Source organism: Orcinus orca, chromosome 5 (genome assembly GCF_937001465.1).
Source record: "Orcinus orca chromosome 5, mOrcOrc1.1, whole genome shotgun sequence".
In the NCBI taxonomy this organism is placed as follows: Eukaryota; Metazoa; Chordata; class Mammalia; order Artiodactyla; family Delphinidae; genus Orcinus; species Orcinus orca.
In genome coordinates, this window is record NC_064563.1 from 91,480,371 (window position 1) to 91,507,841 (window position 27,471).

The 27,471-nt window shown below is 38.2% G+C and overlaps 1 protein-coding gene across 1 annotated transcript in view; it reads right to left on the reverse strand.

Annotated features, from left to right (window-relative positions):
- Positions 1 to 478: 478 nt before the first annotated feature.
- The window catches only part of NECTIN3 (nectin cell adhesion molecule 3), a 137,512-nt gene continuing 110,519 nt past the window's right edge, over positions 479 to 27,471 (reverse strand). The window contains exons 8-9 of the mRNA XM_004272074.3: positions 1,563 to 1,625; positions 479 to 773 (exon numbers count right to left, since the gene is read on the reverse strand). Of these exons, the coding sequence (XP_004272122.1) occupies positions 594 to 773; positions 1,563 to 1,625 (243 nt within the window). The 3' untranslated portion in view covers positions 479 to 593. The remainder of the gene's footprint in view (positions 774 to 1,562; positions 1,626 to 27,471) is intronic.

The following is a 27,471-nucleotide window of genomic DNA, read 5'->3' on the forward strand; positions in this document are numbered from 1 at the left end:
CTAAACGAAACCAACAGACTTGAAGGTCCGAACTGCCTTTTGTTATTGTTTCTGGGATAAACAGCAAATTTTGCCTCTTTTCTCAGGCCTCCTGTTTGTAAGGAGGTATTGTAATTGTATTAAGCATGTCAGGAAAAGCCAAATCCCAACTAAATAATTAGTGAGATGGATTCTGAGCTCCTTTTCCTGCCCATTTGAGTTACAGATGAACAGGCTGGTCTGCCTGAGACCCAGTGAGGTTAATACTCACAGCTGGGGCCTTTCGTTCTGGAGAATCACTGCTGTCATCCCAGGCAGATGCTTTACTTTTAAATGCACATGCCGTTGTAGGCCAAATGTTAGTAGTTAAACACCATCATCACAGAAACACACAAAGCTAGAGCCTAGTTCAAAAACACAGCTGGTGATTAAGAAATTCTTAATGAAACGAAGAAATGTGCTATTGGCTCCAAGTCATTCATCACTACTTCTGATATACTTAGACTGGGATTGTTTTATACAAGACAGAATAAAAGCATACCTATTGGCCTCAGTTTCTCTCCCTCAATCTAAGAATAAACATTTGTTAGAACACCATTGGAGAAAGAGGACAATCACACGTAATGCTCCCGTGGGTTGATGTAGACTCTCTCCAGGTCACGGCTTGGATGATATTTGCCAGGACTCCCGTCTTGGTAGCCCATCTGATTGTAGAGGGGGTACATCTGCTGAATCCCATCTTCCCCCACTGGATTCTCATCTTCGTAGTCAAATCTTCTGCTATTCAGTCCATTCTAAAAATTCAAACATTGCTTACATTATCAGAGCAGCTGTTTGTATTTTTTCTAGCTCTTGGGTAAAAACAGGCAAGAACAGAATTCATTACACACAAGCAATTGAATGGCAAGGTAAAGTTCAACAACTTATCATTTTCCAGTCACTTGTTGCTTACAATACCTGTACAAGAGTGGTGGCATCTCCTAAATAGAAAATTGTGACTAATGAGGACTGTGGTCAGTTTCAGGTTTCAAAATTTGGAACTGGTATCAATTAAGGTAAACTGGAGAAAAACAAGGTTGTGAACTGCAGGAGTCTCTCAGCAAGGCTCAAGCTTGGAATCCATGCATGAGATAATAAAGAGAACTAAAACAACCAAAACAAAACCAAAAGAAGCTTCAGGATTCAGCACTGGGGAATTAGGGAAGAGACACAGTGAAATGAACTGGTATTTGACTGTATGCCCAACGTGGCTGAGGATTAAGAAATGCTGTCAAAAAATAGCCTCTTGTCTTGACCTTTCTTCCTCGCTTGACTCTGGGTCACAGCTGACACCATAAAATGAACCTCCCTGATGCTCTATGGTGTGTCTGGTACTGAGCCTCTGTCAGGTTACTGGTTTCGTAAAACTTGATTACTTCTAAGAGGAATAAGCAAGCTCAAGGACTTTACAAAATCACACCACAGATGGTCAGAGAGCAGAGGTGAATAAAACAAAATTTCATGGAAATAAAACAGTATTTTAATAAACATGGTGGTCCCCGGCTCCGCCTGGGCTGACCCTACTAGAGGACCATGTTACTTACAGAGCGCTGGAGACTGCCAGCCTCTCTTCCTTTGAACTGAGTCTGCAGAGGCAAGTGTTCAGTCTGGAGGGAGAAGACAGAAAAAGACATGCACTTTAAAGCACCAAGCACATGATAAGACGTATCAACCAAGACCGCTAAGACTCCTGTTTTTAAAAGAGCCAATCATGTGTTGTTAAATGTCTGCCAACTAAGCAAAATGTTCCACATGAGGATGGGAAAAGCAACTACATTTCCTGAGAGTTGTCTCTCTCTCCTGGCTCCAAACTTCTTGTAGAAGGAAGAAAATACACAGAACATCTGCTACAGAAGCTCTCATGCAAACTTGTTTACATCTTACCTGAGGTAACTTTCAGCACAGGTCTCTTGCCTTTTCTCAGTGGAAGAGTCTGATATTTTGAATTGACTAAAAAGGGTTTGGAGTGGCAATGAAAGATTTTATAGACGTATACATGGTCTGCTTTTGTTTCCTGTTGCTACTCCCTGTCTTCCAACCCCATACAGATCATAAAGGGGTTCATCGTTTTCAAACCTCAGCCTAAGAGAATCTTTCTCGGCTTCCCTTTCGCTTATAAACACATACTTACCCTTCAGCCCCAAGTTCAAATATCATCCCTTTTTAGGAAGTGAGGCACAAAACCCTCAGACAGAGAGAGCCACTCTCCTTTCCGTGCTTTCACAGCATGTGTTATCACAGTTATTTATTTGCTTTCTCCTTCACTGGATTGAGGGTGCTGGTTGGAGTATTTATAGACATTACCTCATTTAACTTTTATATTAATTCTGTAAAACCAATGTCTTTATTTTACAGATGACTAAAACTGGGGCTCAGAGTGGTTAAGTAAGGTGTCTCCAGTCACACAGCTGGTAAGTGGTAGATGCTTTGTCTGATTCCTAAACCTATACTTTTATACCCATGCTTCTGGCTCAGTGCCTGGAAAACAGATGTTCAATAAATATAACAAAAGAATGCCTGAAAGTCCCAGCATGTAGGCATATCTATCAACACGCTCTTCATTTCACTGTCTTTGCTCATGCTGTCCTTTTTGTCTGGAAGGTCTGCCACTTAACCTCTGGCATTTGAAATACTACCCATCTTGGTCTGACTAAAGTCATTTTCTTTTTTTTCCTAAAAGGCTTTTCCACACTACCCACCAAAGTTTATTTACTCCTACTTTTCCTATTGTTCTTGTTTATACCTCCATTATAGGTATAAACAAGCAGACATCATGCTCTGTCAGTTTTATGGTTCCTAATGTCTGTATCTTTCAACCTAGTAAACAGTGAACCTCTTTTGGTCATCCTCCTCCATCCCCACACCCTAGCCTGTGGTTCTGCAACAGCAAGAATTCAACATTTAACCAATAACTTCACTGAAATATGAACTATCAACTCTTGATATTCTATATCATATGCCATGTTATCCAAGTTGTAAGTTATCTGTGACAAATTCATTCCCCCTGTCACATTCTGCATGATTCTAGGGTGCTTCCCACATGACTATTGATACTGACAGTACACACTGGTAAAAGTCCAAGGCAGGGCCTGCTTCATGGACCTTGTATCGCCATCTTGACATGCTTAATTTTTAAACAAGGGGCCCTGCATTTTTGCTTTGCACTGAGCCTCACAAATTACATACATGGTACTGGTCCAAGGAAAACAGACTCAGAAAAAAAAAAACCTAAAATTAAAATTAGCATTTTCTTTTGTTTCTTGGCTATTTTAGATGAGCCATGGCTTTATGAGCAATAACAGCATTGCTAACCTTTTCTCATGGCCTGAGATATAAAATCAGCCCGAAGCGGTACACTTGAAAATACTGGACAAGAAAAGAGAATTCCTAGGACTGAGCAGAAAGAAATGGTGTCTGGACACCATGAACAGTCTTCACTCGCACTGAATGGACAATTAGCAAATGTTAAGTTCTTCTTCTCTACCCAATATTGTAACCCTTCATCAATAATCATTATACCTCACATGAGCCCATGAATTTTGTAGTACAATAGTTAATCAAATTCTTTATACAGACAGAAGCCCCACACATCCTAGGGATGGCCCTGCATTAGGGACCAGGGCTATGCAACAGCATGCTGTGCTTGCCTCTGCATTACGTGGCCATTTAGCTTCTGACAAGATACCTAAGGAACTAAATTCAATCTAAATTCCGGGTACCTGTGCTCTCTTTCCGCTAGTCCATAAACTACCCTAAACGTTGCATATTCTGACTTTTTAATAAAGTTAATCACCACAGTATACAGAAAAGGGTCTTGCACGATACCTTTCATATGGTTGGTGCTTGGTATATATAAACTGAATTACCTATAATACTTTAACTGATGGATACATGATATATATTATTCTATTATTCTTGTGGTTTTTTCCCAGAAAGCCTTGGGATACTCTGAATCTCTAATACGTATTTTGATTTCCCTACTTACATGTACTGTAACAATTTCTATTGAGCTACAAACTCATATTCACTTTCCTGATTTACTAAAGTCATGTAGGCTTTCATTCCTGTCTTCCAAGGTGCTAACGACACTAGTTTTTCAAGTTTTATTATATATTATCGTAATAAATATTTTTACTTTCTCTGACTCAACAAATAAACCAAAACCTCTACATTTTACTAGGTGTTATATTTTAATCTGTTTCCATGTAGATAATATTTTAAAACCCCATAAACAGAGCTTTTAGAGTTACTAAGGTTTATTTTCGGGGACGACAGAACCAAGATTTCAAGTTGCTTTTGTCAACAAGTCTACAATCACCCTGGATACTCTGCTTGCTCTGGCAGCAGAAGAACTTCAAACTAGAGTTCCATTTGGAACCATTATCCCCACTACCAAGTTGAAGTCCTTTTGGTCTTCTCTCTTGTTTCATAATTTCACCCTCAAAATGCTCTGTACTTCCTTCCATGTCTCCCTTTTGCTCAAACTCTTTCATTGTGATCTGTAAACCGTAAACATTGTTCTTGTTAAACACATTCTCCTACCTTCCCAAACTTTTCTCTAAAATGTTCCCTCCAATTCCTAGCCCCAACTGACATCTGCCTCTTCAAGAATTTTCTTAAGCCTGGAGGAAACAGGATTTCTTCTAACTAGTGCAAATCACTCCCACATCTACAAGAACTTCCATATCATTCTCTTATTTTTCAACTCTCTCTTTTTTTTTTTTGGCCATGGATTCCTACCTCCTGGCATGCAAACATATTCAAGAATCTGCCATCTTAAGAGATAAATGAAAATATCTATTAAAACTTTGTCTTAAATTCTAAAAGGTCATTATTAACTTACCTCTTAAAACCTCCACTTAACAAGATACCTAAAACTCATAAGCTGCTGAAGGACCATCCATCTTCCCTCAGTTCCTAAGGTTGTAATACGGGAAGGTAAACTAAGCACCCCACAACCTCATACCTAGTTTGTAATTGGTCTCTCCTCCATTGCTACCTTCCCAATTCAAGCATCTGCATCACATCCTTGGGTAACTTTACACTGCCACTTATAGCACACCAGACATAGCCAAATATTTTAATATTCATTATTTTTATAAAACCAGAGAATCTCAGAGTAGAGATTATATGAAGAATGTATGAATAATGAACTTATTAGTAAACTACTATGATTCTACCTGTAATGTCTTGAAAGACACAAAGTTCTTTCTACAGGGAAACTCCAGGCCCTGATGGAATCACTAGTAAATTCTACCAAACATTTAAAGGATTAATACTACTCTTAAATTCTTTCTGCAAATGGGAGAAAAGAGAACACTTTGTAACTACTTTTAGGAGATTAGCATCACCCTGATACCAAAACCAGAAAAAGATATTACAAAAAAAGAAAACTAAAGTTTTTATTCCTTGTATCCCAAAACCTTAAACCAAAACAGCCTTCGACAGTTGAATGTCTAAACAAATTATGGTGTATTCATAAAATGGAATACTACTCAGCAATGAAAGGAAATTAATTCAAGCAACAGCATGGATCTCAAAAATATAATGCTAAAGAAATTGGACACAAAAAAGCATGCTGTGATTCCCTCTATGTGAAATTCTTTTTAAAAAGCATAACTAGTATATTGTGATAGAAGTCACATTAGTGGTTGCCTGAGGTGTCAAGGAGGGGTGGTCGTGGTAGAGGGTGTGTATGAGAAGTTTTTCAGGTGAGAGAAATGTCCTTGATTGAGGTAGTGGTTGCATGAATGTATACAATTGTCAAAGCTTATCAAACTGTACACTTAAAATGGGTCACAGTGTTATGTCAATTATATCTCAATAAAGTTGAATTTTTTTTTTTTTTAAAAACTATACCTTTCCATTTTATCACAGTCATTCCGTTTTGGAGGAGCATGCACATGGAGGTGAATTCAAATGGGAATTCACCAACATAGTCTGGAATCTGGCATGATGCAAGGACACAGCAAATTCTCAATAAATACTTTATAACAGATTGTCCTTGATGCAGGAGTTTCTCGACTCCAATATTCAATTGCTTACTTGTGTTCTAATGACTGAGTTCCTAATCCATAGATATATGATTTCACCACACTAAAGGAATTAACACATGAATAAATGGTTATCATACATCATTCACTAAGTATGGATTCCTCAAGGCATAAAGGATATTACATTCCTATCCATTAAGTACCTCTCTAAGCCATGACTAAAACTGTGAACCAAAAGTCAATTTTCCCTTTCACTTTTATTAACAGTTGTGAGGGCAGCCAGCCATGTTGTATGAGCAACAACTATAGAGACTGTGTTCTAATCAAGCAAAATTTACAACAACATTAATTAGGCACTTGTTTAATGAGATATATAATTGTTACTGTTCTCCACGATAATTACCGAAGCTACTCGCATGAATGTCTCTTATTATTACAGGAGACCCTTGGCATTCACAGATTTAACATTGCTGGTTTTAACCATTCATGAGTGAATTTTACAAGGTTATGACAGGTTGTAATTTGTAACTTTGTTGAGACACAAATTTGAATGAAGACTGAGGAGATTTCTGACATGGAATAGTCATTTAGCTCGTTAATGAGCATAGCAACTGTTAAGCTGTGTCTCTGTTATTCTCAACTCATATATGAATTCTATAAAAGATAGGGGTATTTAAGAATGTAGGGTTTCTCAAAAGCCTGTGAAGTTTCCTCTGTGAATGTCAAAGGGGTGCTGTTATTAATCAACCTTTTCCTTTCAAATTGAGAATTTTTTTTTTTTTTACTGATTTTTAGTCAATTCTTAGGTTTCTAATATCTAGAATCAATCATGATCAATGCAGATTGCCACTACACATTATACAGATTCGATGTATAAAGTGTACCTGGATGTTATTCCCCAAGACTTGAGATTTTATTTGCTTATAACTCCTCTTTCCCAATTTCTGAGAGAGTAAGGTTCATTTCTGTGTTCCATCCATGCACTCCATCCTATAAATCCTTTCCTGTTAACACTCTAAGAAGGAGACTGGGAGGTTTCCCCCAAACCTCACATGGTGCTATCACAGAGTAGATAGATGGTCAGTGACTCCCACTCTCAGTCAGCGGTCACCACAAAAGTCTTGGGTGCTAGAGTATGTTGTGAAAGCTGTGTCAGTTGGACTAGAAACCCTGGGGTCTAAATTCCTAACTGCAAAGAATAGGGCAGAGTTAGGTCTGAACATGTTCAAGAGAAGGGTGTGAACACCATGAAAATAGGTTCTAGAGCCTCAATACTCAGAAATCTATAAAGACTGGAGGAGAGGATCTAAGGTTAAAGGAAGAGAAAAGGGGAACAAAGAAGTTGGCTCAATAATGTCAACATGGTTAAAATAGACATCATTAGGCTCTGCGTAGACAAAAGAACAACTGTAACTTGTAAGGACTGACAAAAGATTCTTCCCCTACTCCTTGCCCCTTAAGGTAGGTGCTGTACAATATGCTTTAAATGTCCTCATATTCTTATATCACATCCTAAAGGTAATTTTATTATTGTTCCTATAATAAAGATGAGGAAGCTGAGGCTCAAGAGAGTTGAAGCAATGTTCCCAGTTCATAGAGCTAAGATTCACATTTATATTTATGTAATTCCAAAGTCTGTGTCTTAAACCATCACACAAAGCTACCTATCTTCCTACCTTGAGTATATCCACTATCTTCCTAATTTGACTGCAGAAGGGGATTTAAAAGCAAGAACACAATGGGCACTTGAAAGGGGAGAGGGCATAAAACTGAGGGGAGAGACTGCGATGCTCAGTACTCGACAATTTTGCAAGCTGCTCCGAGTTTTCTTCATTGAACTGGTCAAACGGAAGCTATGGCCTAAGTTACTTCCCCTCCTGCTTGGGCTCCAGCCTCAATGAAAGAAAAAGGCAGGGCTTTTCCTGAGCAGTTTAGGACTCTCAGAGTTTTACCTCTGCCTCAGCCCAGGGCTGAACACATAATGGTCATTTGCTGTAGGATAATACTTTATAAAATTAATTTAGAGGGCATTTCCTCTCCTGTTTTATTGTTTGTCTATACCTTTCAGTGATATATTGATAGTTGGTACCTTGAGAGCAATGTCCAGTCCCCTAATTTATAATGTTAAAGATTGCAATGACGCAATTACAAGCAGAAATGACTACAGAATGTCCTCATGGCAAACTTTTCAAATGTATGCTTAATCATGAGGCTTATTATAAGACAGAAGAATATTAGATATCTTATCCTACAAGGCAGCATTGGGTTTTTCTTAAGTCACCACAGAATTATAACTGCCTAGTTGTTGTTGAAACCGTTTTCTTATCCAAAAGGAAGACAGTGTTCCTTCTTATCACGGGTAAATAAATTTCATTACTTCTACTGAGTATACATTCTAGATTTTAATTTTTCAATGTAAAATTTGGTATGACACATTTTAATGAAATTTCTTATCTTGGCTATGGTCTCACTAATGCTTACCTTAAAATACACAAGAAAATGATACTTCATCTAAATTGTAATATGTATGCAAAGCAAAGTACCTAATTAAGGCAGACAGATGATAAAGATGATGGAAAATTACCTGCAGGTGAATGAGATACCCACATACAATACTAAGATGTCCCCCCAATCATAAATCCTACCCATTTAAAGGACACAAATCAAATGATTATGCATTCATATGTGCTACTTTCCACAACTAATAAATACCTGCACATGTGAACATCAGAATGCTGTGCTGTCCTTGTCACAATGGGCACCTTTGCTCTTCAACCCCTTGCCTTAACACTGCACCGAATTACCCACGCATATCACTTTATCTCCAAATTTGCCCACAAGGTAAACCTTCAATCCAGAGCCGTTAATGTATTTTCATCCATGCACACAGACGCCCTCAAAGAAGGTGTTAATTACCTCTTCTATATTAGGCACAGTATTGTACTCCAAGCCACTATGTGCAGAAATACTATCTTCATAAACCAAATTCTAATTCCTCTCTAGAAACTATTAATATGAGCCTTCCCAAATCTCATATTTGATCCAACGTTCCTGAACTCATGGCACTGGGAAAAGATACTCTCATAAGAACGTCTTTGTGCTTAATAAGTTACGCTATTCTTAGCAAAAAGATAAAAAAGTAAAAAGAGCCTCCTAAAATCTTTAACACTAAACATATTTTAGATTGTGAAACAAAATGCAGTATAATAAATGTAGAGCACCACTACTCTTATATTCCTTCCTACTGAAAGGTGAGATAATACAGGAATCATTTCCCTTACCAATAATCTACTGCTTCTATTGAGAGTGTAATTAAAAGGTAGAAAATAAAATATGAATAGGTCTTTATCTGTTTGCTTAATGATTACTAACCCATGAACAATCTAAAGGATCCTTGAATATATTTAGTTAATAATTACATGTATTTTTTCCCTTGGGGTCCTACATTTAATTGAAAGGCATTTTTCATCATTTTCCTGAAAAGAAAAAAGAAAATCTAGGTAACAAACACTATTTCTTCTTCTAAAGGAAGATAACCTAATAACAGTAAAGAAGGCGAGACAGAAGAGAAATCATCTGCTATGGAAAGCTAGTATTAACCTTCAGGGACAGCAATTTTGTAAATATAAAGCCCAAAGTAGGCAGTTCTGTTTGAAATAGAGAAGTAGCTGTAATCCCAGTTTGGCATTTCCCTGCCCACAGGCACTAACGTCTTGAGCAACCTGCACAAAGGTACCTTGGGCTGGAATCCAGCTCCTGGGTTAAGCATGACCAGAACATGTCAGTGACTGGAACAGAGTTCACAGCACCAGTGGTTTAAGGAGGAGGATGAAGTCGATGACACAAAAGGAGGGGAATCCTTCCAGTGGAGGTAAGAAAATGAGTCAAGGATCTTTTGTTTGCCTTCAGTTTACTCAACAGAGTCAGAACTGAGTGTTCAATATATGCTCTTATTAGATGCCGCTCCTCTATCAGGCAAGAAACACTGCTTACTAAAGTAAATGACAGTTAACATAGCATTTTGTCTTCATGCCCACATAGTTTAAATGGCCAAACAAAGCCTGAGTATTTTCTATTAGCCCCTAGAACAGGCTAACAACTACAAATAACAGGTCATCCGCCAAGTCTGGGATCTGTAAATACCACTTCAACTGACATTCCTTCACTGGATACTGAAAGGAGTCGGTCTGTTAGGACATGATCATTTCCATTATTTAAAACAAAGAACTAAATGTGAACTTCTGGGGGAAAAAGCAGAAGGAGTAAATCATATTTTTAAAATATCAACTTAAAAGATATTTAAATTAATTCCATATTAATGGCATTTAAGGTAACATAGTTACCTAGTCCCTGCCCAAGCTGGAATAGCCCTAGGCTGTGGGTGAGCCTGGCTGGAATGGATCTTACCTAGAGGGGCCTCCTTGGGGGCCACCAGCAGGTGCCACTGAAGTAGCAGCAGCTCCTTCCTTAGTCCTGCGTAGTTAGTTCAGACACAGTGTTCGTGAGAGGTGCCATCATGTTTGGGATGCCTGGTCTGAGAGCTGGTGGGGATTTTGGTGCTGCTGTTTATGAGAGCTGAGCTCCAGAGAGGTGAACTTCAGTCTTCTCTAAATGGGCTGGAAATCAATAGTCTGTCCTCTGAAATAACCTCATCATTAGTAATACTCTACCAACAGGAATGCCAAAGAACTTACCTGTTCCCCTGCCCTCCAGGAATTTACAACCTTGCTTCACGTGTCTTGTCTTCCAAACAGTTAAACAACAAAGCAACACAGTTTGAATGCAAACCACTCAAAAGCGGGAAACCTGTCTTACTCTTCTACTTTTTCTCTTCTACCACAGTACCTACCATGCCGTAGGTATATAAACACCTACTGATCTAATCTGATTATAACCTCAAAGCGCTACAGATCCACAATTTCTTATCTGAAAGTTTTAGGAACAGACGTACTTTGGAATTCAGAAATTTTTCAGATTTTTAGAAAGGTGATATGCACTTATTCCATATATTTATAAAACATCTCCAGACCCTTCTGGAGAAGGATCTGGAGATGTTTTATAAATATAAACCCCATACAGAACCCCATAATCAAGCATATAAATATTTCTGCAATGGAAATATGAGCATTCATATTAAGTAAAGAAAGTAATGACTATGGACAGCTTCATGAGAGTCAACAGTTCAGGTCAGATTTTGGTGCAAAATGAGTTTAAAAAAAAAACTTCAGGGGCTTTCCTGGTGGCACAGTGGTTAAGAATCTGCCTGCCAATGCAGGCAACACGGGTTAGATCCCTGGTCCAGGAAGATCCCACATGCCGCGGAGCAACTAAGCCCGTGCACCACAACTACTGAGCCTCCTGCTCTAGAGCCCGCAAGCCACAACTACTGAGCCCAAGCATCGCAACTACTGGAGCCTGCATGCCTAGAGCCCGTGCTCCACAACAAGAGAAGCCACTGCAATGAGAAGCCTGCACACTGCAACGAAGAGTAGGCCCCGCTTGCCGCAACTAGAGAAAGCCTGTGCCCAGCAATAAAGACCCAATGCCACCAAAATAAATAAATAAATAAATAACTTAAAAAAAAAAAACTTCAGATGCCTAGAGATTTTTATAAACGTAGATAACAGATTGTGGACCTATAAGGCACATCATGAGAATGACGGCAATTCAGAGGCTAGAGCAATCAAGATAAGCTGTGGAGAGGTGAAGGTGAAACAGTATTAGTGAGAACCCAGACTCTATTGGTGGGGTGGGAGGACTCATCTGACCGCACTGAGGGTATGGGGGGGGGTATGACCACACAGCACCAGGCTGAGAGTCCCAAGCCTCCAGAGCCACCCAGATTCTAGGCTATGCGAGCAACACAGTGAAAGCAGGGCCTGAGAAATATCCATCTAACCAGTGGTGATGATCACAATGATGGTGAGTATGGCTTTTTAGAGAACAGGAAAATCCAGGATTTGACCACGAATAGCAGGGAGCAGAGAAGGGGAAGTGAGAGAAGGCAGAAAACACCAACAGACCTACAGCTATACACCAAGTCTGCAGATGCTATAAGCATGTACAAAAAGAGAAAATAAGAGGGAAAAAGAATAAACGTAGGCCATGTACTTCATTAAAGGTTTATGGGACAGAAGGTATATTTGTCCATGAAAAGAGAAACAGTGTAGATAATAGCAGAGATTATCACTACAGATTGAGTCGAATCATGAGAAAAATCACATTCTATCCAGGAAAACAGATCACAGATTTAAGAATGATAGTTCTTAAAGAGAGCACAAAGGCTGTAAAATCCCTGGGTGGGGAGTGAGCTGCTCATGTCACAGACATTGAAGCAGTTGTGAGGCTGGGGAGGAGGAGTAGAAGGAAAAGGGCTGCTGTGCCCCCAGAAGATGGGTAACACTTTATGGGCCCCCATGGAAGATTAAGGCAAATCAGAGTTGAATCAAAGAATTCTGACCGAAAGCATCGTGTGTGATTACAGGTGAAAGATCCAGAAGAGGTGAAAGCCGCTGGCCTGACAATGACAAGATGCAACAAAATGGGAGGGGTTACACGTTATCACATGGAGGAAAACACTGCTGCTCCTGTGAAGATGAGCAGCAGCTGCAGGTTCAGAAATAGACCTTCCATGCTCACAGAGATGAAGCATGTTGTATTAAAGAAGAGTGGCATGCACTTGGAAGAGGAGTCGTGTTTTCCTAACAGACTCAGAATGGGTAACAGATCAAACAGAGTAAGCACCATCTGTGTATTCAAGGAAAGGGCATAATGTTTGCTTCTGATTGTAGCCTGTTGTTGTTGTGTTTTTTTTAATGTTGCATTTCTATGTAAGTTGCTTGGAAGAGAGGAGGAAAAGAATATACTCAATATAACTAGATTCAAAAGCTCCAAAAATCTTCTATCACTTTTCCCCCAAAGAAGCTCAGAGTGCTTTGCTAGAATCTCATTTTTACTTCCAAAAGCATTTGGGGAAACTCAGCAGTAAGGGTTAGAACAGACAAAGGTTCTCTGAAAGACTTATGCAGGATTTCACAGTAAGTCTAGGTGCTTTATTGTGTTCATAGAACAAATGAGGCCTCCAACCAATATGCATGGTACCTGGCAGATCAAAGGAAAAGGCCAACAGGAAAAATGTCCTCCTGATAACAATTTGTGGGTGGAGAATTTTCTAACAGACACCATGGCACCATTAAGGGTGAAAGTTTTACTTCTTATGAACCTGAAGACCCACTTTAATTTTCTCCTTCTAAAATCAATTTTGAATACCATATCATCTTATTTTTAGTATGGTTTGGAGGAATATAAATTTTTTAAAAATAAATAAATAAAGAAGCTAGGTAATCCAAGTTTCTTTTCTGAGAAATAAAATCCAGGCTAACTTTAGACCCTTTAAATGTGCAGAAGTAGATGAAAAGGATCTAGTTTTTATATTCATCCTTCCTCATCTAGATTTTGGCAAGTATCCAAAAGAAAAAGGCGATGTAACAGTACAAAGTCCTCAACTTATTTATTTTAAAATATCAGTTTAGTTGAATGTGCATTCAGTTCAAAACAAGAAGAGATCGCTCAGAATATTTAGATGATTAATGCCAGCAAATGCCTGAATGTTTCCCTATTTTGTGAAATGTTGAAAAAAACATCTACCTCAAGAACTTGGCTACTTGGTGCGAATGTAAATTGATACAGCCACTATGGAGAACAGTATGGAGGTTCCTTGAAAAACTAAAAATAGAATTACCATATGATCCAGCAATCCCACTACTGGGCATATACCCAGAGAAAACCATAATTCAAAAAGACACATGCACCCCAATGTTAATTGCAGCACTATTTACAATAGCCAGGACATGGAAGCAACCTAAATGCCCATCAACAGATGACTGGATAAAGAAGATGTGGTACATATATACAATGGAATATTACTCAGCCATAAAAAAGGAATGAAATTGGGTCATTTGTAGAGATGTGGATGGACCTAGAGACTGTCATACAGAGTGAAGTAAGTCAGAAAGAGAAAAACAAATATCGTATATTAACGCAGGTATGTGGAACCTAGAAAAATGGTACAGATGAACCAGTTTGCAGGGCAGAAATTGAGACACAGATGTAGAGAACAAACGTATGGACACCAAGGGGGGAAAGCGGGGTGTGTGTGTGTGTGTGTGTGATGAATTGGGCGATTGGGATTGACATATATACACTAATATGTATAAAATGGATAACTAATAAGAACCTGCTGTATAAAAAAATAAATAAAATAAAATTCAAAAATTCAAAAAAAAAAGAATTTAAGATTAAAAAAAAGAACTTGGCTACAAATCTCTGCAACAGATCTTTAACAGGGCAAGCTGGATGACGAAGTGAGTTGTTCTGAGAAAATGCATGCACTTCACATTATAGCTAAACTTTTTTCCTTAACTTAGCAGGAGATGAAATATATATATTTCAACTGTTTTTAATTTAAGAGTTTTTCTCCTTATGAGGTTCCACCCATATGTACAGTGGGGTAATGTGACACCTCCTTATAAATAGCTTTCAAATGGCAATATGCACTGGAGTACGGAGCTCTGTTCTGTACAGATGCAAAGGCACCTGATGTGCTGGGAAAGGACGATGTATTAAATTGCAGCAGCTGAGCATCTTCTAGGTACAGTCTCAGAGGCTGTGGGATAACATAGCTGCTAAAGTCTAAGATTGGCCTTAATAACTGATGAATCAGAAGCAGCAGACTGGCTTAGTCCCTTTTATCTGAGGAATTCTAAAATGTTAGTGCAAGAAGGGCCTCAGGAATTACCCAGGAACAAATGCCCTCCTTTCACATATGAGGGAACAGGGTTCCAGAGACGTAAAGGGATTTCCCCCCAGGTTCACTCATGACACAACTAGGACACAAATCCAGATCCATATTTCTTGACTCCCATGCCAGTGATTTTTCCAGTATTTGTGTGAACTCTCGAGCTAGACTGCCTGGGTTCTAATCTCGGCTCTCATAGCTGGGGACACTGTCAAAGTTATTTAACGCTCTGAGCTTCAGTTTGCTTACATGAAAGATGAGGATCACACTGGCATGTGCCTCACAAGGTTGTTATTATAAGGGGTACATAAATTCATACATATAAAGCAGTTCGGACAATGCCTTGCATTTAACAAGTGCTAACTAAATGTGAGCTCTAATTAGTTAGTGTTAACAGGTGTAATCTCAGCTGGTAGGCAGCAAGGAACAAAAGAGCCCAAACCTAAGCCCTTCACTAGAAATTACCTTGGGGAAATTAACCCCTCAAAGCCTTAGTTTCCTCATTTATAGAACGGGGAAAATAGTCATTCCTACCTGAGAAGGTGACTATAAGGATTAAATGAGACGGTTCATGTGAAATATTTACAACAGTGCCTGGCACATGAGTAGCACTCAACAAATAATAGATATTATTCACAAACAATAATTCAATGAAAACTTATAACTCTCTATCACCAACCTATTTCCTCCCTACTTAATACTGTCTCCTTCTACCTTTCAACTTTCTCCATCCCTATGCCCAACATAGAAGAAAAGAGTAGGGATTTATTTTTCAACATTAAATAAGGGAAAGAAGGGAAAAAAAAGTTTAAAAGGATGATTCATTTTATTGGGTTGGTCAAGAAGTTTGGGTTTTGAAAAACCCGAATGAACTTTTTGGCCAACCCAATATAGAAACAGCCAAATTTTCCAATATATCAGTGTATGAGAGCTGACACTTTGGAGAAAGGAAAAGCTGTATGCCTGAGAACATTTTCAACTCACCAGCATACCATTTAGGGCCTTAACGAAGTAGAGCAGTAATTTTGTTAAATACAGAACAAGCTAATAAATGAACTAAAAGACGTGTTTTCCTCTCATATACTATTGGTGGTAGTGTACCTTGGTATAAAGTATAAATCTGTGGCAATAACCATCAAAATAAAAATCCATATACCCATTAATTTCCATTTCTTAGGGATTCATCTAATAGATATGTTCTAGACGTATAAAAAATATATTTACAAGTTAATCACTGCAGCTGAATGTGAAACTATTTCCCTACTTCTTAGTTCAAGATTCTAGGTATCTCTCCAGTACCTAGTCATATGTACCTATACATTGAGGGTTTTAATGGAAAAGTAATACCTTCACATTAGACCTATAAGTTAAGTAAATGGAATAATCACAAACAACTTTAAAATATGCTCTGGTAACCATGCTTATAATCTATTAATTTTCTATGATAGTGTATTTTACTTACCCTTCAGCAGTTTGCTAGGGGGAAAATGCTCATTGATAATATCACAATATCATGCTGTATTTGCCAAATATTGATTTTAAAACATCAAACATTTTGGGGAGTGATATCACCAAGATGCTGGAGTAGGAGAACCCAGCCTCCAGCTCCCTACAAAAATCAACAATCAGACAGATAATCACAAACAAAAACAGTTCTGAGAGAGCTCAGGAGTCCACTTAAGAAGCTTTAGCCACACAGTGGAACAAAGAAACCTAAAAATAACTACAGGAAAAGGAAGGAAGAATAATGTCATTTTGCCTGCATCATCCCATCCCCCAGGCTGGCACTGCTCAGGGCCAAGAGCGCACTTCCAGCTAGGAAGAGTTCCACTGACTGGGAAAAACAGGGTGGGGTGAACAACCCGTGTTTCGGGGCACCACGTGAAGGATCCACCTCGGTTTCACCCCATCCAGAGACCAGCACAGCTGAGATGTATGGAGATGTCTAGGAACAAGGAAAAATAGCAGAGGCTGCCAGAAAGAGCCACACAGTGGGAGTAGCCACGGTTCCCTGTAAACCACTCTGCAGAGGAATCCAGCAACTTTTGTCGCTGATGAAACCAACTGTCAACATGGCTGCCATGAAATCCCTGCAGATTTTACCTTTTTTCACCTCAAGGTGTTTGCATTTGCAGACCACCAACTACCTGAGTTCTGCCCTATTCCCTCCCCTCCCTGCCCCCTCTGTAGCCCAGGATCCTCACTAGCAGTCAGCCCAGGCCTCTGTGGCTGCTTGTGTACAAGACATCAGGCTAGACTCCCTTGGCTGATTCCCACCACATGCATATGCTTGGGGCCAGCTGTTCTGGCTGTGCACTTGCATGCTGCTAGTCTATGCCCATCACTCGCCTCCACTGCCCTGGATGCACCTGTAGCAAGATCCTGCAGTCATAGAAGCCAAGGGCCCCACAGCTATTTGGGGGACCAGATTCAGCCTTCTCTAGTCACTGGCCTGTACCACTGGGCTTACTTGCAGCTAGCCCTCTAGTTGTGTACCTGCACACCTCCAGTACCTGCCTCCACTGACATGTGCCCATGGCAAGAACCAGTGGCCACAGTAGCACATGCTGACAGCCAAGGTATCCACAGCTGCCAGTGTGCCCACAGCTGGCCCCAATCCTTGCTGGCTGCCTTGGCCCCTGTCACTATGTACGTGTCTGCAACCAGTGTCTGCTACACAGGTACCTGCAGCTGGCCCCCTGCAACCTAGTGTATGCACACTACTTTCTCTGGCCACCACTTCTGCCCGCCCTGGTCCCTAGCTGCTGGACCTAGACGTGTTGCTGAAGACCTCAACACTGCAGATCCCCCCACAGGGCTTGCCAAGGACCACACCGTTGTTGATGCTGTGACCCAAGCAATCTGAGCCAAAGAGACATCGCGCCTGGCCTGTATCAGGGCCACAATATGCCCCCACACTTTACACCCTGAAATCAGTGAAATTGAAGGCAGAAATTATTCACTCAGAGGAGCTAAAAATAACGAACAGGAATTGAGAAAGCCTACTGGACTTGTGGAACACCATTAAGGGGAACAATCTGTGCACTACTGGAATCCCAGAAGGAAAAGAGAAGGAAAAAGAGGCAGAAAACTTATTTAAAGAAATAATGGCTGAGAACTTCCCAAACCTGGGGAGAAATTTGGACATCCAGGTTCATGAAGATAACAGTTCACCCCATAATTTCAATCTAAAACAACTTTCCCTGAGTCACATTATAATAAAACTACCTAAAATTGAAAAGAGAATTTTTTAAAAGCAGCAAGAGAAACAAATTTCTCTCATACAAGGGAACCCCTATAATGCTACAAGTGGATTTCTCAGAAGAAACTCTACAGGCCAGGAAAGAGTGGGATGATATATTCAAAGTGCTGAAAGAAAAAACAAAACAAAACAAAAAAACCTTACCAACCATGAATACTTTACCCAGCAAACTGTCCACCAGAAATGAAGGCAAGATACATGAATATATACATGTAACAGTAAGTATAAAATCAGATTCAGAATAGTGTACTACTGTAATGTGGTGTGTTAACACTTAACTCTAGTATAAAGGATAAGGACAAAAGTATTAAAAATAGTTACAATAATTTCTTAATGGATTCACAACAAAAAAGAAGTATATTTCAATTAAAATCACAAGATTTGGAACAAGACAAGGGTGCCCACTCTCACCACTCCTGTATAACAGTGTACTGGAAGTCCTAGCCAGAGCAATGCAAGGAAAAAAAGAAAGGCATCCAAATTGGAAAGGAGAAGTAAAATTATCTCTGTTTGCTGATGACATGATCATTTATATAGAAAATGCTAAAGATTCCACCAAAAATCTGTTATAACTAACAAATGAATTCAATCAAGTGTCAGGATACAAACCCAACATACAAAAATCAGTTGCATTTCTATACAATAACAAGAAACTATCTGAAAAAAGAAATACAGGAAATTCCATTTACAACAGCATCAAAAGAAAAAGAAAATACTGATACTTAGGAATAAACCTACCCAAGGAAATGAAAGATCTATACACTGAAAACTACAAGACACCGATGAAAGAAATTGAGGATGACTCATAAATGGAAAGTTATCCTATGTTCATGAGTCAGAATTAATATTAAAACATTCAAACTACCCAAAGTAACCTACAGAGTCAATGCAATCCCTGTCAAAATTCCAATGGCATTTTTCACAAAAATTTTTTAAAATTCTAAAATTTGTATGAAACTACAAAAGACCATGAATAACCAAAGAACAATAAAGCAAGAAGCATCACACTTTCTGATTTCAAACTATATTACAAAGGTATAGTAATCAAAACAGTATGGTAGGGCTTCCCTGATGGTGCAGTGGTTAAGAGTCTACCTGCCGATGCAGGGGACACGGGTTTGTGCCCTGGTCCGGGAAGATCCCACATGCCATGGAGTGGCTAGGCCGGTGAGCCATGGCTGCTGAGCCTGTGCGTCTGGAGCTTGTGCTCCGCAACGTGAGAAGCCACAACAGTGAGAGGCCCACGGACCGCAAAAAAACAAAACAAACAAACAAAAAACAGTATGGTACTGATATAAAAATAGACACATAGATCAATGGAATAGACTCGAAGTCCCAGAAATAAATTCATGAATGTATAGTCAATTAATTTTGACAGAGAAGCCAAAAATATACAATAGGGAAAGAATGGTGTTAGGAAAACTGGGCAGTCACATGCAAAAGAATGAAACTGGACCACTATTTTATACCATACATAAAACTCAACTCAAAATGAATTAAGGACTTGAATAAAACTCCTAGAAGAAATCATTAGTCTTAACTGATTTTTTTAGATTTGACACCAAAAGCAAAGGACACAAAAACAAAAATAAATAAGTAGGACTACATCAAACTAAAAAGCTTCTGCACAGCAAAGAAAACCATCAACAAAATGAAAACGCAACCTATGGAATGAAAGAAAATATTGACAAACCCATATCCAGTAAGGGGTTAACATCTAAAATAGAAGAGGTTCTCATATAACTCAACAGCAAAAAACAAATATCACCTGTTAGGATGGCTATTATAAAAAAGACAAGAGATAACAAATACTGGCGAGGATGTAGAGAAAAGGGGACTCTTGTACACTGCTGATGGGAATGTAAACTGGTACAGGCACTATGGAAAACAGTATGGAAGTTCCTCAAAAAGTTAAAAGTAGAATTACCATACATATGATCCAGCGATCCCATTTCTGGGTATATATTCAAAGAAATTGAAATCTGAATCTCAGCGATATCTCCCTCATTCCAGTGTTCACTGCAGCATTATTCACAATAGCCAAGATATGGAAATAATCTAAATGTCCACTGATGGATATATAGATAAAGAAAATACAATGGAATATTACTCAGCCTTTAAAAAGTAGGCAATCCTGACATTTGTGACAATATGACTGGACCTGGAAGACATTATGCTAAGTGAAATAAATCAGACACAGAAAGACAAATACTGCGTTATCTCACTTATATGTTGAATCTAAAATAGTCAAATTCATAGAAGCAGAGAAAAGAATGATGGTGGTTGCCAGAGGCTGGGGAAAACAGTGAGTGGTTGGTAAAAGAGTACAAACTTTCACTTCAGGTCTGAGGATCTTATGTATAATATGGTGACTATAGTTGATAATACTGTTTGCACAACTGAAATTTGCTAATAGAACTTAAGTGTTCACACCAAGAAAAATAAAAAAGATAAAATGTGAGGTGATGAATGCATTAATTAACTTGATGGTGGAAATCCTTTTACAATTTATACGTATATCAAATTGTCTTGCTGTTTACTCTAAGTATTGGGTTGGCCGAAAAGTTCCTTCGGGTTTTTCCATAAGATGTTATGGAAAAACCAAAACAAACTTTTTGGCCAACCCAATATATTACAATTTTATTTGTCATCTATACCTCAATAAAGCTGAAAAAAATAAAGCTATGAAATTGGAAAAAAAAAAAAAGACCACCCTAAAAAATCCTACCTGAAGATAAAAACAAATATATATTTTTATTGTATATTTATATATGATATGTATACTTACATATATAGATACAGATGTAATTTAAGTATCAGAAGAGCTTCTAAAATTATTTTATTCAATACCTTTGTCTATAACTCAGACCAGGCAATTTCCTAAATATTGTTCTTGAAATACAGAGTATATTAATCATTACAAATTCATTATTCCATAACTGTAATCTTCCATTGTACAGCTAACAAGCTTATGAGGTAGTGATGTCTATTCAAAGTAGCCAAGTTAATTATTTGTTTATGTTATTTTTCATTTTACAAGCATGTGTGAAGCATCCAAATCAGCCTCTGGGAAAACCAGAATTTCAAAGGCTTCCTCTGCTTTGCCAATGGCTAGTCTGTCAATTCTACATAACAAACAGGCAATATGGGTCAGGTTCAAACATTTTTTCCATTGTATGTTATTCTGGTTCTTTTAGGAATACCATTTTGAAGAAATCCCTCTCATTCTCTAAGTAGTAAAGATCTAACCAGGAACTTCCCTGGTGGCGCAGTGGTTAAGACTCCGCACTCCCAGTGCAGGGGGCCCGGGTTCGATCCCTGGTCAGGGAACTAGATCCCGCATGCATGCCACAACTAAGAGTTCACATGCCACAACTAAGGAGCCAGCAAACTGCAACAAAGAAGCCTGTGAGCTGCAACTAAGGAGCACACCTGCTGCAACTAAGACCCGGCACAACCAAATTAAAAAAAAAAGAAAGATCTAATGAATTATGTGAACAACTATTTTGCTTGAAAAACTTCATTGGCAAAGATACCAGGATATCCATACTCTGGTATCTTTGCCAATGAATAATTCTTTAAAAGAATTACCTGCTTCCTGATTAAAGTTAAACTAAGCTGTTTTAATAGTAAAAATTTTGATAATGAAAGATGAAACAAGCATGAAATGTCTTGTCATTTAAATATTCCTTTGTGTAAGTCCAGTGCTTGAGTTACATGGTGTTGTGGGTTGAATTGTCCCCCCAAAAGATATGGTCAAGTCCTAATCCTGGTACCTCTGAATGCGACCGTATTTAGAAATAGGGTCTTTGCTGATGTCATCAACTTAGAATGAGGTCATATGGGATTGTGGTGGGCCCTAATCCAATGACTGGTGTCCTTATAAGAGGGGAATCTGGACACAGAGAGGGAGAACGTCATGTGAAGAAAACTACAAGACAAGGAATGTCAAGAATTGCTGATAACCACAGAAGCTAGGAGTGAGTTGTGGAAAGCGGTGCTCCTTTATAGCCTTCAGGCACTTTGCACATACCTTGATTTGGGACTTGTGTGTCCAGAACTGTGAGAGAATAAATTTCCGTTGTTTAAAGACACTCAGTTTATGGTAATTTGTTAAGGCAGCCCTAGGAAACTAATATACATGGACACATACTTCAGTCATAGCTTTTGTTAGTGGTGGGAATATGGGGTAAGAAACCCCCTTTGGAGGCTAACTGCAAAACTCAGGGCAGTACCTGACAGTCTACAGCTCAGAGAAACAAAGCCAAAGGACTCCACATGGGAGACAGGTTTAAGACGTAGCATCTAAATGTTTAGTTAATATAATTTTATTTCATAAAATTAAATATTTAAACTTTTTTTTTTTTTTTTTGGTCACGCCACGTAGCTTGCAGTATCTTAGTTCCCTGACCAGGGATCTAACCCCGGCCCTCAGCAGTGAAAGTGCAGAGTCCTAACAACTGGACTGCCAGGGAATTCCCTTAACTATTTAGTTTTATATAAATAAAATGTCATGGTAACCAGATGTTTTAAAATGACCAAAAAATGGATACAAGTTTAAGATTAAAAAAATAATAATAAATACAAGGAAAACTAGATTTCACATGTCTTTCTGGAAACTATGGTATTCTGTTAATTGTCTAATATTCATTCTAGTTTTATTAATGTTTTGATGTCAAGCACAGTCACTTCTGAAATACAATTCCTTTCCCATTTTGTACTTTTGTACTTAAGTTTCTTTTCTGTTTCACAGATAGTAATTCTGTATTCTTATTGGACTTTTTCTCTTTAAAAAAAGATTTACTTCGATAGTATTCCTAGCTTTTATTCCTTCCATTGGGCAATCTTTTCCTGATTTTGAGTTATCCCACTTGTTTTACCCATATATGAAAAATAGGAAATACGCTTTCTCAAAATATTATTTATACAAGTAACTACAATCATGATATTGCAAAGGGAAGAAAAAGTCATTGTGGCATGGAAATATGAGTCAATGAATTCCCACTCAAATATCTTTTCCTACTTAATTTCTTCTCATTAGCATTAAAATCTTTGCCTTCAGTCTCTCATTGGTCACGAAATGGTGTGACCTTCCAACAATGTATGGCAACTACAATGCAAATATAAGGTAAATAGATTATAAAGTGACATTACAAGTCTTGCAAAGATTTACATTCCTATATTGCTATCTAACATTTAGTTTTATATTTACACCCTTCAACAGGCTCTGGATACAAGAGAACACAAAGAAGCAGCAAACTGTATTTTCCAAAAATTGCTGCAACGTTTATTTTGAGTCACACATGGTCTTACAGAATATAGTCCCCCAACAAGAAGTAGAGTCTGCATCACCACCTTGCCTTGTATCCTTGAATCTTGAGCTGCCATGTAGTAAGTCTCGGTGCCCAGAAGCTGCCAAGCTAGAGAGCATGCAGAGAGAATACAGAGGAAGAGAGACAGAGACAGACACAGACCTTCGGCGGGTGTGGGTGGGGGCAGGAGTATACATTGCTCGGGACCCTGGCTGTTTGAGCCTTCCCAGAGCAAGAACCGGAGCCTTCAAATGTCTCCATCTAAAATCAATGAGGCTTCAGGTGTCTATAGCCAGCCACCATATGCCCGAAACTTTGTGAGAAACCCTGAGCAATAACCACCTAGTGGCACCTAGTCAATCCCAGTAATTAAATGACTATTGTTTATGTAAGCCATTAAATTTGGGTGGTTGGTTATGCAGCAATGGAAAACCAACAGACTTTGGTCCTTGAAAGTGGGGTGCTACTGTAACAAAATCTTCAACATGTGGCAGTGGCTTTGGGACAAAGCTACAGGAAACAGAAGGATACTGAAGAGAGAGCTAACGAAGCTTGATGGCTTTCAAGGACGCTTTTGCTGTGCACTAAAAGGAAGGTTAGGCAAATGCTATTGAAGCTGAAGGAAAGGGAACCCTACTATACAGTGGGATAAAGTTTAGAAGCACTGCTGCCTGTGATGATGTGGAGAAAAATTATATAATGAAACGGTAGATTTACTTTAGGAGATTTCTAGGCAACATGATGTAAGTGCCAACTATTTTCTTTTAGTTGTTTATAGTGGGTTTTTTTTTTTAAGGAATTGCTTAATTTTCTACGTCAATATACCCTAGGGTAAACTACTAAGTGTGCCCCCACACCCTGCAATTGCAAGATTTTGCCAGTTTATGGAGATAGAAACCTTTAGAACCTAGGTGGAAACAGATACTAAGGGTTTTGGATCAGCTAGAAGGAATGTAATGTTGAATCAAACAAAACATGTTTATAAAGATGTACTAAATCAAGATTCTTGATTCAATATATTGAGTAGCTGGTAGTAGCTCTAACAGTCAGGTTAGATGACTGAAATCCAGGCCCAAACGTGGACTACCCTAAATGAAGGTGAAATTCTAGCATTTCCTTGATATACTATAGTGGAAAGTATCCAAAGACTTAAGGAAACCAAATGTTAAGGGTGGATTTATCATGTAAGACCTGTTTAGCCATCCCTTAACTGTGCACCTCCAGTAGAGTCCTGAGAACAATCTCTTGATCAATTCTGTATGAAATGCATTCAATAGGTAAGCTCTGGCATTACTGAAGAGCTCTGGGGTAGCGATTCTCTGTAAGCCAAGAGTGAATGGGTAGTGCTGCCAACGAACTGGCTCTCTGCACTAAATGGAGAAAATGGCATCCTGGGATGGCAGAAGCCAAGTGGCAGCATTTAACCACCAGAAAAAGGTGGGTGTAGTCCCAGACTAACAACCCTTGGGCACCAATTTTTGTTTGAAACTCTAATTACCTCACAGGTATAACACATCCTATGCCACCAGATTGTAACTGGAAAGCTTTACAATCCATACATATTTTATTTTTTCCCCACTCTACTTTTACTCTACAACATCACAGTTTTTCTTACTTTCAAGATTACCAGAGATGCAAGTTCATTCTTTCTCTACTTCTGTTCTCAACATTGCTTCCTGCTATACCCAATTCTAATTTTTTTCTCCTAATAGTTCTAATTTCTTAATCAGAAAGTTTTTAAAATTAGAATATGTGCCCATCGTTTGAAAAATCTACACAGTGTAAAGCATATAAAGTAAAAACAAATGTGACACAAAAAGGCGTTGATGCAGAGCATGGAGAAAATAAGCAGAAGATTGTCTTCAAGTAAGGAGGCATGAATGTTACAATAATTGATTTTGATAATCCAACTAGGTCTTGACATCTCATTCACTCATTCTGAGTCATATCACTATGGCTACCTATTTTTTCTCACACCAGCTCAGGGCATTAAAAAAATCACAATTTCTTAATTTTTATTGTATTAGTTAAAACACTTGCAATAGGTTGGAATTTTATCTAAAATAAAGGTTAAATGTAATGGAGAAAACCACAATTAGGTTAGAAAATCAATATAACTGAAAGGAAGACATTTGGATTGACAGGACTGGCTGTCAAACACACACACACACACACACACACACACACACACACACACACACACACACACACACACACACGAAAGCAGACCATTTTAATAGAAGTACAGATGTTAGAAAAGAGGAGGTTCAAGTTCATTTGGCACTTACCAATTCTGGACTATTGCAATTTGTTCCAGAAAACATATTTCATGAGAAATATTAAACTAGAATTTTCATAGAGTAGAGGGACCAGAGAGGGAAGATAAACTGTATCATATAAGGAATGGTTAAAAACACTGTAAACACTCAAGTTCGTTTTTAAAAACAGTGAGAGCAAGTCAGAGAACTTTAAATATTGGAAAAAGCTATCAAACAATTCCTGAAGGGTTGTTGTAAGCATTTGAGGTATGTATGAAAAGTATCTGGGGTAAAAGAAATCTGTTCTTAATAGCTGCAGCTTAAAATGCTTAAAAGAATTTTGAGAATTACAGAAGTCAGAATCGGGACTAATTAGGTTGAAAGGTGGCTAGAGATTTCTAATCTTCTAGCAAGGCTGGCCATCAAAAATAAAATACAATGCCTCGGGAGTTAGTAAAATTATTAATGCAAGTGTGGCAAGTTAGGTAACCCATAATATCACATTCCTCATTTTTAAAAACGAGGATCAGAGGCAATTAGTTCATTATGGGAACAAACTACCATCAAAAACAGGATTACTCAGTTGTAGAGAACTTTAAAATAAAAATATAAACTTGAGTCACTTCTTGCAGAACCACATTACCTATTCATTATAAATCCTTGTACATAAGAATCGTAATGAGGGTGAGGGAATACGCTCTGAAACAAGTTTGGCATTTGTACTTTTAATTACATACAGTACTTTGAGATATAAGGACAGAAAATAATAATGAAAATTAACCTAGTAGAGCAAAAATGGAAAATAAATTTAAGTATAAGTTGCTTTTATAAAAACTAAACAAATACAAAAGTAGAATTATAAAATTTAAAGTTCCAATTGGCCATTAGCATATCTTCTTTGATGAAAAATCTATACAGTCAGCCCTTCATAACTGTGGGCTCCCCACATGAGGATTCAACCAACCAGAAATTGAAAAACAATTTGAAAACATTTTCCAGAAAGTTCCAAAATGAAAAATTTGAATTTCCCCACATAATGGTAACTATTTACATAGCATTACATTGTATTTACAAACATTTACAAAGCATTAACAGGTACTAGGTACAATGTAATTATAAGTAATTGAGAGATGATTTAAAGTATATGAAAGAATGTGGATAGGTTATATACAAATGCTGTCATCTTTTTTTTCCCAAGATAAGCTTGTATTACTTTAATGAATTAATTTTTTAAATTGAAGTATAATTGATATATAACATTATATTAGTTTCAGGTTTACAACATAATTCAATATTTGTATGTATTTTATCTTTTTTTTCTAATTTTTTTTTTTTGTGGCATGGACATATATACACTACCAAACGTAAAATAGATAGCTAGTGGGAAGCAGCCGCATAGCACAGGGAGATCAGCTCGCTGCTTTGTGACCACCTAGAGGGGTGGGGTTGGGAGGGTAGGAGGGAGGGAGACACAAGAGGGAAGAGATATGGGGACAAATGTATATGTATAACTGATTCACTTTGTTATAAAGAAGAAACTAACACACCATTGTAAAGCAATTATACTCCAATAAAGTTGTTAAAAAAAAAACAAAAAAAACTACCATATGATTCAGCTATGCAATATTATATAAATGACTTGAGCATGTGCAGATTTTCGTGTTTGCAGGGTGTCCTCAAACCAATCCCCTCCACCCCCAACCCATAATGAGAGATGACTGCACACATCTTCTGTCCACTTTTTAAAAAATTGGGTTGTTCGTTGTTTTCCTGTTATTGAGTTGCAAGACTTCTTTATGTATTTTGGATATAATTCCTTTGTCTGATATAT